The sequence below is a fragment of the Eulemur rufifrons genome, chromosome 15 (assembly GCF_041146395.1).
Source record: "Eulemur rufifrons isolate Redbay chromosome 15, OSU_ERuf_1, whole genome shotgun sequence".
NCBI classification, from domain to species: domain Eukaryota; kingdom Metazoa; phylum Chordata; class Mammalia; order Primates; family Lemuridae; genus Eulemur; species Eulemur rufifrons.
Window position 1 is genome coordinate 24,019,917 of NC_090997.1, and position 17,215 is coordinate 24,037,131.

Genomic DNA, 17,215 nt, shown 5'->3' on the forward strand with positions numbered 1-17,215 from the left:
CCTTTGCCCATTTTTGAATGACGTCCTGTGTTTTGTTGTTGTTGCTAAGTTTCAGTTCTTCTATACATCCTGGATATTAATCCTTTATCAGATACATGTTTGAAAATATTTTCTCACTTTCTGCAGGTTGCCATTTTTACTCTGTTAAAAGTGACTTTTGATGAATAAAACTTTAATTTTAATGAAGACCAATTTTCCCATATTTTTTCTTTTGTTGCCCATGCCATTTGGTGTCATAGCCAAGAAATCATTGACAAATCCAATGGCATAAAACTTTTGCCCTATGTTTTTTTCTAAATGTTTTATGACTAATTTGTTTTTAATAGTTTGCAAGCCTACAGTAACTTTTCAGCATGAATTTAACAAGTTTAAAGTAACAAAGTACAACTATTAAAACCCTAATTATTTATGTACTTGAAAGAGTATTGAAAAGAAAAATTTTATACTTTTATTTCATACACTCTCTATGTGTGATTTTTAATTTTATAATGAGCATTGCTACTTTTTAAATAAAACAAAGATTTCTCAATTATGTCACTTTCTATAGCACTGTCAGCACATAAGTTCTCAGTATGAAACTAACACTCTGTTTTGCAATAGAAGTGTATTAGTAAGCTAGGGCTGCCATAACAAATACCATAGACTGGGTAGCATAAAAAACAAAAATTTATTTCTCATAGTTCTGTAGGCTGGGAAGTCCAAGACCAAGGCCCAGCAGGGTTCAATTTCTAGTGAAGACTCTCTTCTTGGCTTGCACATAGCAGCCTTCTCTCTGTGTCCTCACATGGCAGAGGACATTAGAGCCCCAGCCTTATAACATCATTTAGCTTTAATTACCTCTTGAAGGCCCTGTATCCAAGCGCAGTCACATTCGGGGTTAAGACTTCAGCATATGAATTGGTGTGTAGTGGGGGAAAACAAGCAGTCCATACCAAGAATATTTTATTTCTTCTGAACAGGAAAACTTGTACAGTTGAGAAGAGGAGAAATCACACAAAAGATACGGGGGTACCATATAGTTTTATGGTAAAAATTGATTTTCCAGTGGTGTATTGATCTATCGTATAAAGCAAAAAGAAAGAAAAATCAGAAGGGCTTTATTTTACTGCCCTGGATTTACTGAAAGTGTGGTGATGCATCTGACACAACATAAAAACAAAAGGGAGGCAGTGGGATGTATGTTGACAGACTCCCCACCCGAGGAAAATAGTCTTAACTTTCAATTGTGCAGGAAAGAGATCTCCTCACACCCTGGGTTATTAGCAGCCTCAGTGAACTAGGATTCTGGCATCTGTCACCTTCACTGAATAGTACTTAACAGGTCCATATCAGTTAAATCTAGTAAAATTCAGTGTTATCAAATAATACTATGTTAAAGTTTAATTTAGAAATTAGGCACAGTAAGAGATTTAGCAACAATAACTAATAAAATAGGACAATTATAACAATATGCTGTATCAAAAGTTATGTGAATGTGGTCTCTTTCTCATACACTCTCTCTCATTCATCCTTTCTCTCTTTCTCTATCTCTCAAAATATCTTATTGTATTATACTTACATGTCTTTTTGTAATGATGTAAGATGATAACTGAGTTGCCTTGGTAAATACAAGGCAGTATACAGTGTGGATACACTGGACAAAAGGAAGATCCATGTCCCACACAAGCAGGATCGCACAAGATTTCATCACACTACAGTTTATATTTGGAATTTTCCATATACTATTTTCAGACTGCAATTGACCATGGGTAACCGAAATCAACAAAAGCAAAATCTCTGATAAGAGAGGACTATTTAATCTGCATATTATTCTTAATTTGTTAGTAATATGTGCAGTGAAGTAAGGCACTGGAGAGAAAGAATTAAAGCAGCTGGACTGCTCCCCAGAAAAAGAAATAAAGATGAAATAAAAGAAATCAGGTGATTCAATCTAAACTTGGGTTTGGCAAATTATGGCTTGTCTGCCTCTCATCTGTTTTTGTATAGCCTTTAAGGTAAGAATGTTTTTTATAGTTTCAAAGAGTTTTTGGAAAATCAGTATGAGAATAACATTTCATGATATTTGAAAATTATATAAAATTGAAGTTTCAGTCTCCATAAACAAAGTTTAGTTGGAACACAGCCACACTCAATGTGTTTACATATTGCCTATGGCTGCTTTCATATTATGAGAGCAGAGTTAAGTAGTTGTGACAGAGACCATATGAGGCAACCTCATTGCTTTGTAGTGTTGCTCAGTATACCACAAATCACAGCGATGTAGTTATAATAACTTGACAGCATTTTGAGTGGCATGCGTACTGTTGTACCATGGCATTTTATTTTATTGTTTTTATTACCAGTGCATGCCAATCATGCCAAACAAGAAAAAGAAGAGAAAGCTAGAGTTACTACTTTTAAAGCAGAGCGGAATGTGGATTATTTTGTTATCAAATTGGTTGGTAAACCATTGTGACACTGTAGCTGTGCTAAAAGAACATGAAATATGTCAACATTGCCAGACTAAGCACTCATCACAATATTTCCAACTCACAGGAAAGCAAGTCAGAAAAATTAGAAAATTTAAAATGGGATATCTCATATTTTATCAGACCAGAATTTATTCACAAAAATAAAACAATGAAGATGAGTCCACAACCAAAATAAGTTTCTTGGTGGCTCATCTGTTAGCCAAGCAAAGGAAGCCGTTTACTTAGAGTGAGTTAATTAAATCATGTTTAACTGCAGTAGGTGAAGGCTTGTATTCAGAAAAAAATAAACTGACTTAAGACAATTATCCTCTAAGCAAAAACAGTTGCTCAAAGATTTGGGGACATAGATAGCAACACAATAATCAATTAAAGAACAAGATGAGTAACTATGAGGTTTTCTTCTTTCTTTATCAGTCAACAGAGGTTACTGCTGAGTTGTTTTTTATTTGAGGAACAAATGCTGAGTTTGGAGTGACTGAAAAATTATCCTCTATAAATACTTGTGAAACAACTGTGGGCAAGAATATTTTCAAAGAAATTGAGAAAATACTGACTTAGTACAACCTGAAGTGGAATCTACTAAGATGTGTTACAACTGATGGTGGTTAAAATACGTGTGGAGCAGAAAAAGGCTTAGACAAATTTACAGAGCTTATGAAAACATGAGATGTTTAAAGCCTTTAGTTATTCATTTATTTATCTATCAGAAGGTACTTCACAGAAAATATTTGAACCTATTATGTATGTTTTTTTAAAAAAAAAATGAGCTTAATTGACGTATAATTCACATACCATGTAATTTATCCATTTAAAGTGTATATTTAATGGTTTTTGTATATTCACAGGGTTTTGCAACCATCATCATAATTCAATTTTTAAAACATTTTTTGTGCCTTCTAAAAGAAGCTTATAAAGACAAAAAAGTTTTGCACTATTTGATTTTGTAAGTGACAACTTATTGCATATCAAATCATGAACACATAAAAATCCTTATGATGATATTGAAATTGGAAGACTGTTGAACCGAATGGAAATGTATGCTAAATTGGTCAGTGGAAGAAAGAACAATAGGAAACATTTAGTGAAAGCAGTTTACCTAGCTAGCATCATTATGAAACATACAGTTGTAAATACATTATGTGTCCTTTTTTTGTTTTTGTTTTTAAGGAAAAACATTAACCTCTGAGTCACATCCAGAATAGAATCATCTACATGGGAATTTCCTCCACCTACAATTTCAGAAAACCTTTGATAACTAATTGAGAAAATGCAGAAGATCTTGCAGACAGATGAAATTAGCAATACTCAAGCTTTTCGAAAAGGAAAGAGGAAAAGGACAGACACGATGGACTCAGAAAATGCAAATAGTGACATGGATAAAGGACAGGTTGGTTTTCTGATGCCTGGATTCCATTTTATTATCTAGTTCAACCATAATTCCATGATTTTTTCCAGAATTTATTAGTGTTCTTCCCTCATCTATTATTTCATTCTTCCTTTTAATTCTTTACTCAAATGAGGGAATATAATTTTATGTTCTATTTTTAACGTTGGACACTTTGGCATAGAAACATAACATACTCAACAGACAACTTACCTGCTTCTCTATAAGTCTGACCAAATATGCCATTGCTCAAACTTTCCTTGATACTCTGGGAAATTAAAGATCAGCAATCTGTCAGAAAATATTTTTTCCTCCCCCAAAGTACTGGAGAAATTGAAATACCTCTTCTTTAAGACTTTTTATCCTTTTTAAAATTATTATTATATTTTACTTCCATACTCTCGACCATCCATGGAATCTTTAAGACTTATTGTTTGTTTTTATATCCCAGTTCTTGGCCCATCCTCATCACTGGTTTGGTCAGAACACCCTTACTTATTTTTATTTATTCATTTATTCCTTTTTCATCTGAATTATCCACCCCTATTCACCACCTATATTTTGAACAACCATCAATGTGTTTGTTCCATACCCTTTTATTTGTGTGTTTTTGTAATACATGTATTTGTGTATATCTTTGTAATATATGTAGAGTTTTGTGTTCATATATTCTTACTTAACTCTTTAAATAAATATTATATTCTTTTGGCTTAAAATTTCTTTAATAGTAAACAGTGAAAACTCTCCCTCACATCTTTGTCTCCCACCCACCCTGTTCCCACTCCACCCCCACTACAAGTAACCACATTAATTGCTTTCTTGTTTATCCTTCCAGTGTTTCTTTGTTCAAATAAAGCAAATTCTTGTCCCTCTTTTGGCATAAAATTAACTTACTGTATATACTGCCTTGTACTTTGTTTTTTTTTACTTAATGTATTTTTAAGATCTTTCCATTATTATATTGAGAGATTTCTCTTTTTTACAGTTCCGTAGTATTGCACTGTGTGTATGCATCATCCTTTATTTAACAGGTTCCCTATGATGGATATGAGTTGTTCCCAATCTTTTTTTTTATTACAAACCTCACTGCACTGTACAACCTTATGTATACATCATTTAGTAGTACATTGGTATTAAAATATAGACCTTCATCTGATTGTGATTTTTTAATCAGCACTGTTTTTAAAATAAATTTTATTATGTATATTTCATGTATACAACATGATGTTATGGGATTCAAATAGACAGTAAAATGGTTACTATAGTGAAACAAATTAACATATCCATCATCTCACATCGTTACTCACTTTTTAAAATTTTTGTGGCAACAGCGGCTAAAATCTACTCACTTAGCATGAATCCCAAATATAGTGCAATTTTATAAGTTATAGTCCTCATGTTGTATATCACTAGACTTGTTCATTCTACATAGCTGCTACTTTGTATTCTTTGACTTACATCTCCACATTTCCTCTCCCCTAAGCTCCAATGGCCCTGGGTAACCACTGTTTTGTTCTCTATCTCTGTATATTTGAAATGTTTTATTTTTTAGATTCCAGATATAAGTGAGATCAGGCAATATTGTTCTTTCTGTGTCTGGCTTATTTCACTTAACATAATATCCTCCAGGCTTATCTACATTGTGGCAAATAGCAAGATCTCATTCTTTTCAGGGCTGAATAATATTCCATTTATATATATACCATAGTTTCTTTACCCATTTGTCCACTGACAAACACTTTGGTTGTTTTCATACAATCAGCACTATTTTTAACATCTGTCTATATTGCTGTGTATACATCTGATCCATTGCCTCTAACTGCTGCATAGCACCATGTTTTATTAATATTTATCTTTTCCTCCAGTGATGAATAACTAGATTGCCTTCCAGCATCTTGCTACCACAAGCAATGACAAAATAAATATTCGTATAAGAATATTTAAGAAACAGTGTGAGAATTTCTCTGGGATAAATACATAAGAAGGTGATTTATGGCTTATAAGTTATGTGTTTATTTCTAGTTTATTTGACTAGATATTATAAGATTGCTTTCCAGAATGTTCACATCAATCTACATAGCAGCAGTGCCTAAGGGGTTCTTATATTCATACTTCCCTATGACCAGTTAGCATTAATATCCATATCTCTAATTTTTGCCAAATTGATGGGCAAAACTGATATCTCATTGTTTTAATTTGCTGGTACAGGTTTGGGGGAGCTCAGGGGTTGCTTGAAGAGTAAAATTGTCACATGCTCTTGTAGACCAGTATTGTGGTTTCTTTAGCAAAAAGTTAATAGCTTTCTAAACTACTTATTTATATTTGATTCAAACAAATAACTGTCTTGCTATTGACCTTAAAAACCATTTTTAAAACTAAAAGGTAAACTTGAATGCTTTTTTCTAAGCGAATTGCTCTCCACTTTCTCTGATGCAATAAACCCTCAAATTGGCCTCATACCATAGTCTCAACAGAAAGGCTATGAATGGGGAGTAGGGAGAGAAATGGAGAAAGGAGATGAATTATACAGGAAAACATATTGTATCCCAACACAATAATAATGATTATTAAATGCCACTATGTGCAATGCAATATGCTAGATGATCTCCCTCTATTGTCTCATATTGAGTTTTTTTATTAAAAAATATAATGAACTCCAATAAAGCTGATGTCTATTCCAAAACTTAAAACATTATCATGACTTACATCTACCTATGGACTCCTCCCCTTCCCCGTCCTCTGCCTGCCTCACTCTAGAGGTAATCATATTCAATTTGTGTGTAATTTACTTGTTTTTTAGTTTTATTAAAATATCTATATATACACACATCTAATTATACATTTCTATATAAGCATACATTATATATTATAGAATATATTTTATGTATAAAATATATGTATCTAAATAATATATCATTAGTTTTATTCTTAAACTTTACAAAATGTATACCATATTATATGTTTACTTCTGAAATTTGCTTTTTTCACTCAACATTTTACTAAAATTAATTCATTATGGCCATAATTTACTCTCTGTTAGTGATGTGTGAATAACTCATTGAGTGACTCTAACACAATTCATTTACCCATTGTCCTGTCAATGAGCATTTGGGTTGTTTTCAGGTTTTTGCCATTATGAACCATGTTGCCATTGAAAGTCTTGGACATATTTCCTTCCATACTAAAAGCTTTTCTTTTTATAGACCTAGGAATCAATTGCGAGATCAGAGGGTAGGTGATATTATCTTTACAAGATAATATCAAAATGTTTTCCAAAATAGTTATATCAAATTACATTCCCACCAGCAATATATAAGAAATTCTATTGATCCACGTCCACTCCATTACTAGTTTTGTCAAACTCCTTAATTTTTTGCCCAAAGTGATATGTCATTGTGATCTCTATTTTCTTTTCCCTGATTACTAATGAGATTGAACATCTCCTTGTATACTTATTAGCCATATGTGTTTTCTATTCTATAAAATGCTTGTTCATGTCATTTGGCGATTCTTCTGTTGAATTGCTAGTTTATTTTCCTTATTGATTTGTCAGTTCACAGTGTTGCAAATATCTTCCACCCATTGTGATGTATCTTTTACTTTCTTTAATGTGCCCTAAAGAACAAAGTTTCTTAATTTTAATTTAGTTGAATTTGTTACTCTTTTCTATTATGACCAGTAATTTTATGTCTAAGAAACTCTTTCCTGCTTCAAGTTCAATATACATTTATAATTTCTTGCAAAACTTAAAGTTTTGCTTTTGATATTTAAATTCTTAATCCCTCTGAAGGAGTGTATGTCTGTGTGTGTGTGTGTGTGTGTGTGTGTGTGTATAATGAAGGGTCTATTTTCTTTAATTTTTTTCCCAAATGGTTAATTTCTCCAGCTTCATTTGTTGAACAAATCCGATTTCCCCAGAGAGCTGCCTTGCCTCCTCTGTCATCTGTCAAAGTTCCTTATGTGCGTGCAGCTATTTTGGGCCTCTCTGTTCTGTTTCTTGGTCATGTTTTCTATCCCTGTACCAACACCATACTGTTTTAATTGCTCTAGATTTCTCATAAGCCTTTGTATTTGTGAAGAAAGAGCCTGTTTCTTATGCTTCTCCAGGATTGCTTTGATATTCTTGGCCTTTTGTTCTTCCATATAAATTTTAGAACCAATTTATTAAGTTACCAAAAAATCTTTTTGGATTTTTATTCGAAGTGTATTAATGCTACAGCTCAATTTTGGAACAGTTAATTCTTTTTAAACTAAGGCTTCTCATCCCTGAACATGATGTCTTCTTACATTAACTTAGAAACATCTTTGGCGTCTTTCAGTCAAGTTTTTTGACTTTTTTCATACAGAGCTCGCACATCTTTTGTTATGTGTTAATGGCATCTGTTCTTGGGGTTTAAACATAAATACAGAATATTTAGGCTCTAGAGATTGGAAACTGTCAAGAGAAGCTATAAAAATCTACTTTCTGGAGTTTTTCATTTTAAGAAGTGTAATATATATACACAAGAGTGCACATATCACAATGTACAGCTTGATGAATTATCACAATCTAAACATGCCCATATATAAAAATAGAACATCACAGCAGCCCAGAAGATTCCATCATGTCCCCTGTCAGCTACTACTTCACACTCCCCCCAGAGATAACTACTGTCCTGACTTTTAATAAATGGTGTCCTTTTGAATACATTACTAATTGTCTGTAGCTGGTATATAGTAGCAATAACTTTTCTATATCCTTCCATCTTCATAAGACTTCCTGTTTTTTAAAATAATTTTGTCTGTGTGTATTCAGAGATGAAAGAAGGTTCAGACGACAAAGAATTCTGTTGATCAGGCTGCATATCAGAGCAGCCCAGATTTGAATGATGGTCTTGTTAATTCTACTCTGTTATACCAATTTTCTACTTTGTATTTTTCACTGAAATCAAGCAGAAAGTCAGAATCCTGATTTCTGCTTCACAAGAGGCACACGTACATGAAACTTTGTTCTTCCCTACCCTGAGTTCCACCAGATGGTGGAAGACAAAGCTGGGGCTAGATCAGTAGCAGGAAGTGCCTGTGAGAACCAGAACTTGCAGGTCTGATTAAGTCTCTTCAACGTACAGAACATGGCATAAACCATTAAAGATGCTATGAAGCTTTTTTTTATTGTGCCTGCCTTGTATTTTAGAGAGACCCATATTCGGGAAATGCCTTTCTGCCTGGTGAGATCTCCAGTGAGGATGAAGAGCCTTTAGCAGAATTGTCGAAGGAGGAATTGTGCGCCAAAATAAAAAGCCTCAAAGAAAAACTAACAAACATCCGAAAAGAAAACAGCCGACTTCGACAGTCTTTGGTCATGCTTCAAGGTAAACTTTGAGAAAATTGACATTCTAGATGAAAGGGAAAGTATGTGATCAGTGAAAAGCATTGCAAATCAGCTATCAATGAAACAGAAAATCAATATCCCAAGAGAGCTCAAAAACCACATGATTTTTAGAAAAATCACATGATTATATAATTTAAATACAGAAGCACTCTATTGGAGCATCTAGTTATTGTTCAGAAAATCCTACAAAATACCAAATATTGCATTCATTTAATAATGTTCAACAGATATTTATTGAGCATTTAATATAGGCCACTGAGAGTGCCAGGCCCTAGAGAGAAAAGATTAGTAAAACAGAGCAAGTGTGTTAAGACACTCATGATGTACTGAATCTCACTCCTCTCTGCTAGGGAAAGTGCTAGAAAAGGGGGCTTGTTCTGATCCATTATGAAACCACTGGAATCAATGATTCCATATATTAGCTTTTAGCTTTTGTATTGGGAGGAGTGATTTGGGAAAATAATTGCATTCCATTGGAAACATAGAAAGTAGAAAGATCAGCATAAGCAAATTCAAAACCACTTGGCTTAATGCTTTTCTGTAGAATCCTATGCTGTGTTTAAGTGTTTATTTTTCAAAAATTATGCTTTCTGTTTGTGGTTAAGCACCACGCATTATTTTGTACAGCTGAATATTTGATACTTATGTCCTATGTTGAGCAGCACTCTGTTATAAAACAGCAAATACACAGAACATTTTGCGAATAGATCCCTCTGGCTGCTGTGTACAGGATGGGTATAAGTGATACAAGAAAGACAGTGAAGAAGAACCACCAGAGAGGTAGCGCCGTCATCCAGAACAACATGGTAGCAGCCTACACTGAAATAATGGCTATGAAGACAAAGAAAACAGTTTTGTGGTATTTTTGGAGACAGAATAATGACAGGAGGCAGCTAGAACATGGTGATGAGTGAGGCTGACAGAGTAATAATGGGCCACTTGATTTCCCAGGAGTATTTATTAAATTAAAGGTTTCATGGTTTTAAGTAAAAATAGCTACATGTAAGTGGAAAGATGTTTGTTCCATTGTTATTACCTCTTTATTTCTTCACTCTAAAATATTGCATATTAAAAACTGATGTTTTCTCCTGGTGAGGTTTTTATGATTTCCCAAGAACAGGTAATTTCTATTTTTATATAACCTGTTCCAGAACTTAGAGTAAGACGAAAAGCTAGTTTATAAAGTTAGTGTAAATTGCTGGTTAAAAGCATAGATCTTGGAGCTACTAATATAAAACCCAAACCTTTTTTGCATCTCAACTCTGCTTGCTAGCTTTATAACTTTGGCCATGTCATTTCTCTGTGCACTCACCCTGGCTGCAATTTCCTTATCTAGAAACTGAGGGCAATATATCATTTCCTTGTTCCTACGAGGATCAAATGAGATAATTAGAAGAAATGCTTTCCAGTGCCTGGCATCATTACTACTCAGTAATGGTAGTTATTATTGTTATCATCTCTGTTTTTATAACACCAGAGCCTGACACATAACCACCCGCACAAAAATTGTAGACCAATTTTTATTATAAATAAGGTGAGAAAATTCCAAATAAAGAGTACCAAATCACATCCTATTGCATATGAAAAGAATCACTTACTATGACCAGTTTCTTCTCTCCCACACTCCTGGATTGGCATTTCATTTTCTTCTCTCTGCCAACTCCTAACACCTCCTCCCTTATCTTTGCTCTCAGTTAATGACTTTGCTTCCTACTCCATTGAGAAATTGGAGGATATGAAGACATTGCCGTTTTCCTGCACCTGTGCTTGTATGATCCACTTTCTCTCCTGTTATTCATGAATGACCCAACCTTCTGGGTAGCCAAAGACAGTCTCTCCACAAGCGTACCAGGTCCCATCTCCTTTTGCCTAATCAAGGACATTGCTCCAGAGATTCTGCCCCTCTCTCCTACAAGATCAAATTTTCTTTTTCTAATGAATCATTCCTACTAGTCTCAGACATACTGTTCCTTTTCCCATTTAAAAAAAAAAAGACAAAACCTCTTTCAGGCTATTTGCTTCTCCACCTTCTGCCCTATTACTCTCTTTTTATAGAAAAACTCCTTAAAAGACTTGATTATACACACTGTCTTTTATTTCTCCCCCATTATTCTCTCTAGATCCTACTCCAATCAGGTCCTTTAAATTCCATCATAATCTCTCTTCTCATGATCATCAGTCGTCTCCATGTATTAGCTTGCTAGGGCTGCAGTGACAAAGTACCACAAACTGGGTGGCTTAAACAACAGAAATTTATTGTCTCACTTTTCAGGAGGCTGGACTTCCTCACTCAAGGTGTCAGCAGTGCCATGCTCCCTGTCAAAGGGCTAGGCAAGGATTGGTTCAGGCCTCTCCTAGCTTATGGTTGTTCCTTGGATAAGGCAGCATAACTCCAGTCTTCAGGTAGTGTTCTCCCCGTATGCTTGTCTCTCTCTCTGTCTAAACTCCTCACTTTTTATAAGGACACCAATAATACTATGTTAGGGCTTACCCCAATGACTTCATCTGAACCTGATTACATCTGTAAAGACCGTATCTCCACATAAGGTCACATTCTGAGGTACTAGAGGTTAGGACTCCAACATATCTGTTTTGGAGGGGACACAGTTCAGTGTATGAAATTCCATGCTGCTAACGTCAGTGGTCATTTCTCAACTGTCATCTTAAGTGCCTGCTACCAATATCTTGATGCATTTGAACAACTCTCTCCTTCCTTGAAAAAATTTCTTCACGTGGGTTCCAGGACACCACATTCACCAGTTTTCCTCCTACGTTGCTGGTCTTTTCATCTCAGTCCGCTTAGCTGATTCATCATGCCATCCTCTAAATATTTGGTGATGTCCCTTGGACTTCTTTCCTTTCTATCTGCATTGGCTCTTCCAATCATATGGTGTTAAGACCCATTGATGAGCTATGATCTCAGATTTCTATCTCTTGCCTGGACCTCTCCAACTTATGTTCTTGACATGATTGATAGGCATCTCGGACCAACATGTTCTAAGCCACATTCCTGAAATCCCTTAATCTGCTTCTTCCTTTCTTCCTCATCTTGATTAATGCTAACTTCATTGTTCAAGTTCCTAAAGCCAAAAACTATGATGCTCTCTTCTATTTCTATGTTTCTTTTACACTCCACACTCAGTCCATTAGCAAATCCTACTTGCTTTACCCTGAAAGCATTTCTGGAACTCAATCCCTTTCACCACACCTACAACTGCCACTCTGTTCCAAGCCACCATTATCTCTCACCTAGATAACAATGGTGGCATTCTAACTGGTGTCCCTACTTCTGCTCTTGCTCCTGTACAGTCTGTTCTCAACACAGCAGTAAGAATGATCCTGTTAGGCCGGGCGCGGTGGCTCACGCCTGTAATCCTAGCACTCTGGGAGGCCGAGGCGGGTGGATTGCTCAAGGTCAGGAGTTCGAGACCAGCCTGAGCGAGACCCCGTCTCTACTAAAAATAGAAACACATTATATGGACACCTAAAAATCTATATAGAAAAAATTAGCCGGGCATAGTGGCGCATGCCTGTAGTCCCAGCTACTCGGGAGGCTGAGGCAGTAGGATCGCTTAAGCCGAGGAGTCTGAGGTTGCTGTGAGCTAGGCTGACGCCACGGCACTCACTCTAGCCTGGGCAACAAAGTGAGACTCTGTCTCAACAAAAAAAAAAAAAAAAAAAAAAAAAAGAATGATCCTGTTAAACATAAGTCAGTTCATGTCCTCCTCTGCTGAAAACCTGTCACTGGACTCCCACTTCACTCAGGGTAAAAACTAAAGTCCTTTTATGATCTTTGAACCCTTACATGATCTGGCCACCTCCCCTCCACTTACCTCTCTGACCTTGTTTTCTAGTACTCTCCCTCTCCTTCTCTGAGATCCAGTCACACTGGGTCATTGCTTTCCCTCTGAAGACATCAGGCGTGATCTTAACTTCACTGTCTTCATACTTGCCATTCCCTCTGCCTAGAATGTTCTTTTAGTTGTCCATATGGCTTGAACCCTCACTTTCTGCAGGTCTTCACACCAAATTCATCTTTTCCCTGATCCTCCCTCATCTAAAATTTCAACCTCTTTCCTCCCAGCGTTTTTTATTTTTCTCCCTGCTTTGTTTTCTTTTTGGTCTTTACAACTGTATATAATCTATTATGTGTTTACTATTGTCTGCCTCCCCATCCCCCCCACTGCATAGACACATACTAAAATGTAGCCCTAGAAACCAAGTGGTAAAGTTGGCTATTGACTGGACTTCAGGCAATAGGAAAAGTCAGGAACCTCGTATTACCACTGTAGTGTTCATTTATGCATTTATTCATTCAGTAAATACTTATAAAGTGCCTACTATATGACAGGCACTGTTCTAAGTGCCTAGGAAAAAATCAATGCACAAAACAGACAAATATTCCTGCTTCCATGGAGCATAAATTCTAGTGTGTTGGAGAGGGGGAGGAGGAGAAGGTTAAAAACCATAAAAAATAATTAAGTAAATTATAGAATATGTTAGATGGTGATAAGAGCTATGGAAAAAAATAGGGGCTATAAAAAAGGATTGGGATTTGAGGGAGATGGGGTCGTTTACAATTTTAAATAGCATGGTCATAGGATGCCTCCTTGTGAAACTATAGTTGGGAACTGTGAAGATACTGGAAAGTTGAAATTTCGCATATAATCTTAATAAGAAAGAGGCCTGAGAGAAGACTGTGTGTTGGTTATTTCTCTTGTTTGTAGCAATGTTCCTAATAACTCTTTGAACTAAGATCAGGGTTGTTTCTCTATTTATAAAGCCTACTAAGAAAAATGGCAGGATATATATACACCATTCTAGACATTCAGAACAGCAGATGTGTGTGTGCTAGGTGCATGTGTGTTAAGCATCTGAAACATATCTTGAAGACTACAACTGACTAGCACAATAAGATGTAAAAGGAAATAGGTAATTATCTGTTGTATAGAAAGGTATAAAATTGTCATTATTTATAGAGAATGAATGTACACTTAGGAAAAACAAAGCATCAACCAAAAACTGACTCCTGTAACTAATAAGATTTTAGTAAAGAGTCAAAAATCAATAAGTTTTTAAACTCCTATTTCTCATCATAAAGAAAAATCAAATAAAAATGTATTAAAGACTTAAATCTAAGACCTGAAACCATAAAACTACTAGAAGAAAACATAGGGGAAATGCTTCATGACATTGGTCTGAGAAAGGATTTTTTGAATAAGACCTCAAAAGTACTGGCAACAAAAGCAAAAACAGACAAATAGGATTACATCAAACTAAAAAGCTGCACAGCAAGGGAAACAATCAACAAAGTGAAGAGACAACCTACAGGATAGGAGAAGACATTTGCAAACTATGCATCTGGCAGGGGGTTATCATTCAGAATATATAAGGAACTCAAACAACTTGATAGCAAAAAAACAAATAATCTGGCTAAAAATGGGCAGAATATCTAATGGACATTTCCCAAGAGAAGACATACAAATGGCTAAACAAGTATATGAAAAAATGCCCAACATCACTAATCATCAGAGAAGTGCAAATCAAAACCACAATGAGATATCTCCTCATTCCAGTTAGGGTGGCTATTTTCAAAAACAGTATAGAGGTTCCATAAAAAATTAAAAATAGAATTACCATATGATCCAGCAATCCCACTTCTGAGTGTATATCCAAAAGAAATGAAATCAGTATGTGGAAGAGATATCTGCACTCTTGTGTTTATTGCAGCACTATTTATAATAGCCAAGATGTGGAATCAACCTAAGTGTCCATCAGCGGACAAATGGATAAAGAAAACATGTTATACATACACAATGGAAGACTATTTCACCACAAAAAAGGATGAAATCCTGTCATTTTTGACAACATGGATGAACCCAGAGGACATTATGTTAAGCGAAATAAGCCAAGCACAGAAAGACAAATACCAAATGATCTCATTCATATGTGGAATCTAAAAAGCTGACCTCCTAAAATTAGAGAATAGAATAGTGGTTGGGGAGAGTAGAGGGAGAAGGGGATAGGGAGAGGTTGGTCAACAGATACAACTTTACAGTTAGATAGAAGGAATAAGTTCTGGTGTTCTATTACAGAGTAGGGTGACTGTAGTCAACAATAATGTATTGTATACTTCAAAATAGCTAGAAGAGGGAATTTTGAATGTTCTCACCACAAAGAAATGACAAATGAGGTGATTGATATACTAATTACCTGACTGATCAAGTCACAATGTGTATACATATTGAAACATAACTCTGTACCTTATAAATATGTATCATTATTAAGAGTCAATTATTTAATAAAAACAAAATAAAACTTATTAAAAAATAGGCTGAACTGACCAAAAAAAATCAGTAGGTTTTGCCCAAATTCATTTATGTATGTCAGACAGCTTAAGTTAAATATGTGTGAATCTCCCTCCTCTCTTGAAACCCAACAAAAATAAAATTAAAATGCATAAAATGACAAGGACCAGGAAAATTCAAGAGAAGACTACAACAGATAAAAGATGCCAAGAAAACTTCAGAAGCTGAAAAGCAGGATTGATGAGTAGTGACTGGCTAAATGTGAAAAAACTGAACATTCATTGTCTGTGATGGGGGTGGGCAGAGGACCGAGGCAGATAAATTAAAAAGAAAAAAATCAAATCACACCAACAGCAGAAAGCTTCAGGAATTGTACCTGTGAAACGGATTATGATAGTGCTGGTAGTGTGAAAGCTGAAGGAGTCATTGAAAGACCCTTTTGAACCGCAAATTCACAAACATGTTCTTCCAATGTAGCCTGCATCTGTCACCCCTTAACCACAGCAGAAGCCAGAGGTTTTCTCTCAGGAGAGGTTGAACCAAAGCTATGAACTCAGGGATACCGGGCAGAGCTGAGGTAACGGGTATGATTATTTGAGGAAATCCTCTAATATGGAAAAGATATTAAAACAAACAAACAGAAAAATAAGCTCAGAGGAAACAGAGATAAGGCAGAGAGCAGTATAAAACTCCACTAAGGGAAGATATTGTATCCATGAAACAAGAACAGGGTAATTTTAAAACAGGAATATTCAAATAATAAGGTCGGGAAAAAAACCTAGACATTTAATAGAATGTCTGGAAGTTAAAATTAAGGAAATTTTGTAGCCATTAGAACAAAAAAAAAATAAGAAATGAAAAAAAAGACATTAGAAAAATGGAGTATTTGTTCAGGAGGTTTAACATCCAACGACAAGAGGTCGTAAAAGAGAAAAGAAAGAAGAGGGTGGGGCCGGGCGCGGTGGCTCACGCCTGTAATCCTAGCACTCTGGGAGGCCGAGGCAGGAGGATCGCTCGAGGTCAGGAGTTCGAGAAAGAAGAGGGAGAAGTTATTTTAAAAAATCAATACAATAAACTTCTAGAACCAAAGGGCACAAACTTCTGGATTGAAAGACACCAATAAAAATGCAAATAAATTTATTTGCTGAGTGTTTAAAACATTAATGAATTTAATTGTATATATTTAAGGCATACAATATGATGTTTTGAAATATATATAGATAGTTAAATGGTTACTCTAGCCAAACAAATTAACATGTCCATCATCTCACGTAGTTATACTTTTTTTTATCCTTTTGTGGCAAGAGCTTAGCCTGAAAGCAATCAGTTGAGACTGAAAAAAATATAATCACCTCACTTTCAGATAAATATTCCTGTATTTTCCCACAGTAAATTATACCTTCGATTATGATTAGAAATTATGAATATTAGTGATTATTAAATATAATCAATCAGCTTTTATGTCTAAATTTATCAAGTGTACCATCAATAAAAGTTCCATAAATTTTTTTTAAAAAGATACCACCAAAAGTCCAGCATAATGAATGAAAAACAGCTTGTCCAAAGTATAACACTGTGAAATTTCAGAACACCAGAAGCAAAGGGAAGATCCAAAAGCTTTCAGAGAAAACAAGCATGTCACAGGCTAAGCATTAGGACACAGGATGGCATTGGACTTTTC

General features: G+C 35.2%; 1 protein-coding gene across 1 annotated transcript in view; it reads left to right on the forward strand.

The window, feature by feature from the left end:
* Positions 1 to 17,215, forward strand: part of BEND6 (BEN domain containing 6) — a 56,349-nt gene that overhangs the window by 14,747 nt on the left and 24,387 nt on the right. The window contains exons 2-3 of the mRNA XM_069488589.1: positions 3,639 to 3,858; positions 9,029 to 9,206. Of these exons, the coding sequence (XP_069344690.1) occupies positions 3,739 to 3,858; positions 9,029 to 9,206 (298 nt within the window). The 5' untranslated portion in view covers positions 3,639 to 3,738. The remainder of the gene's footprint in view (positions 1 to 3,638; positions 3,859 to 9,028; positions 9,207 to 17,215) is intronic.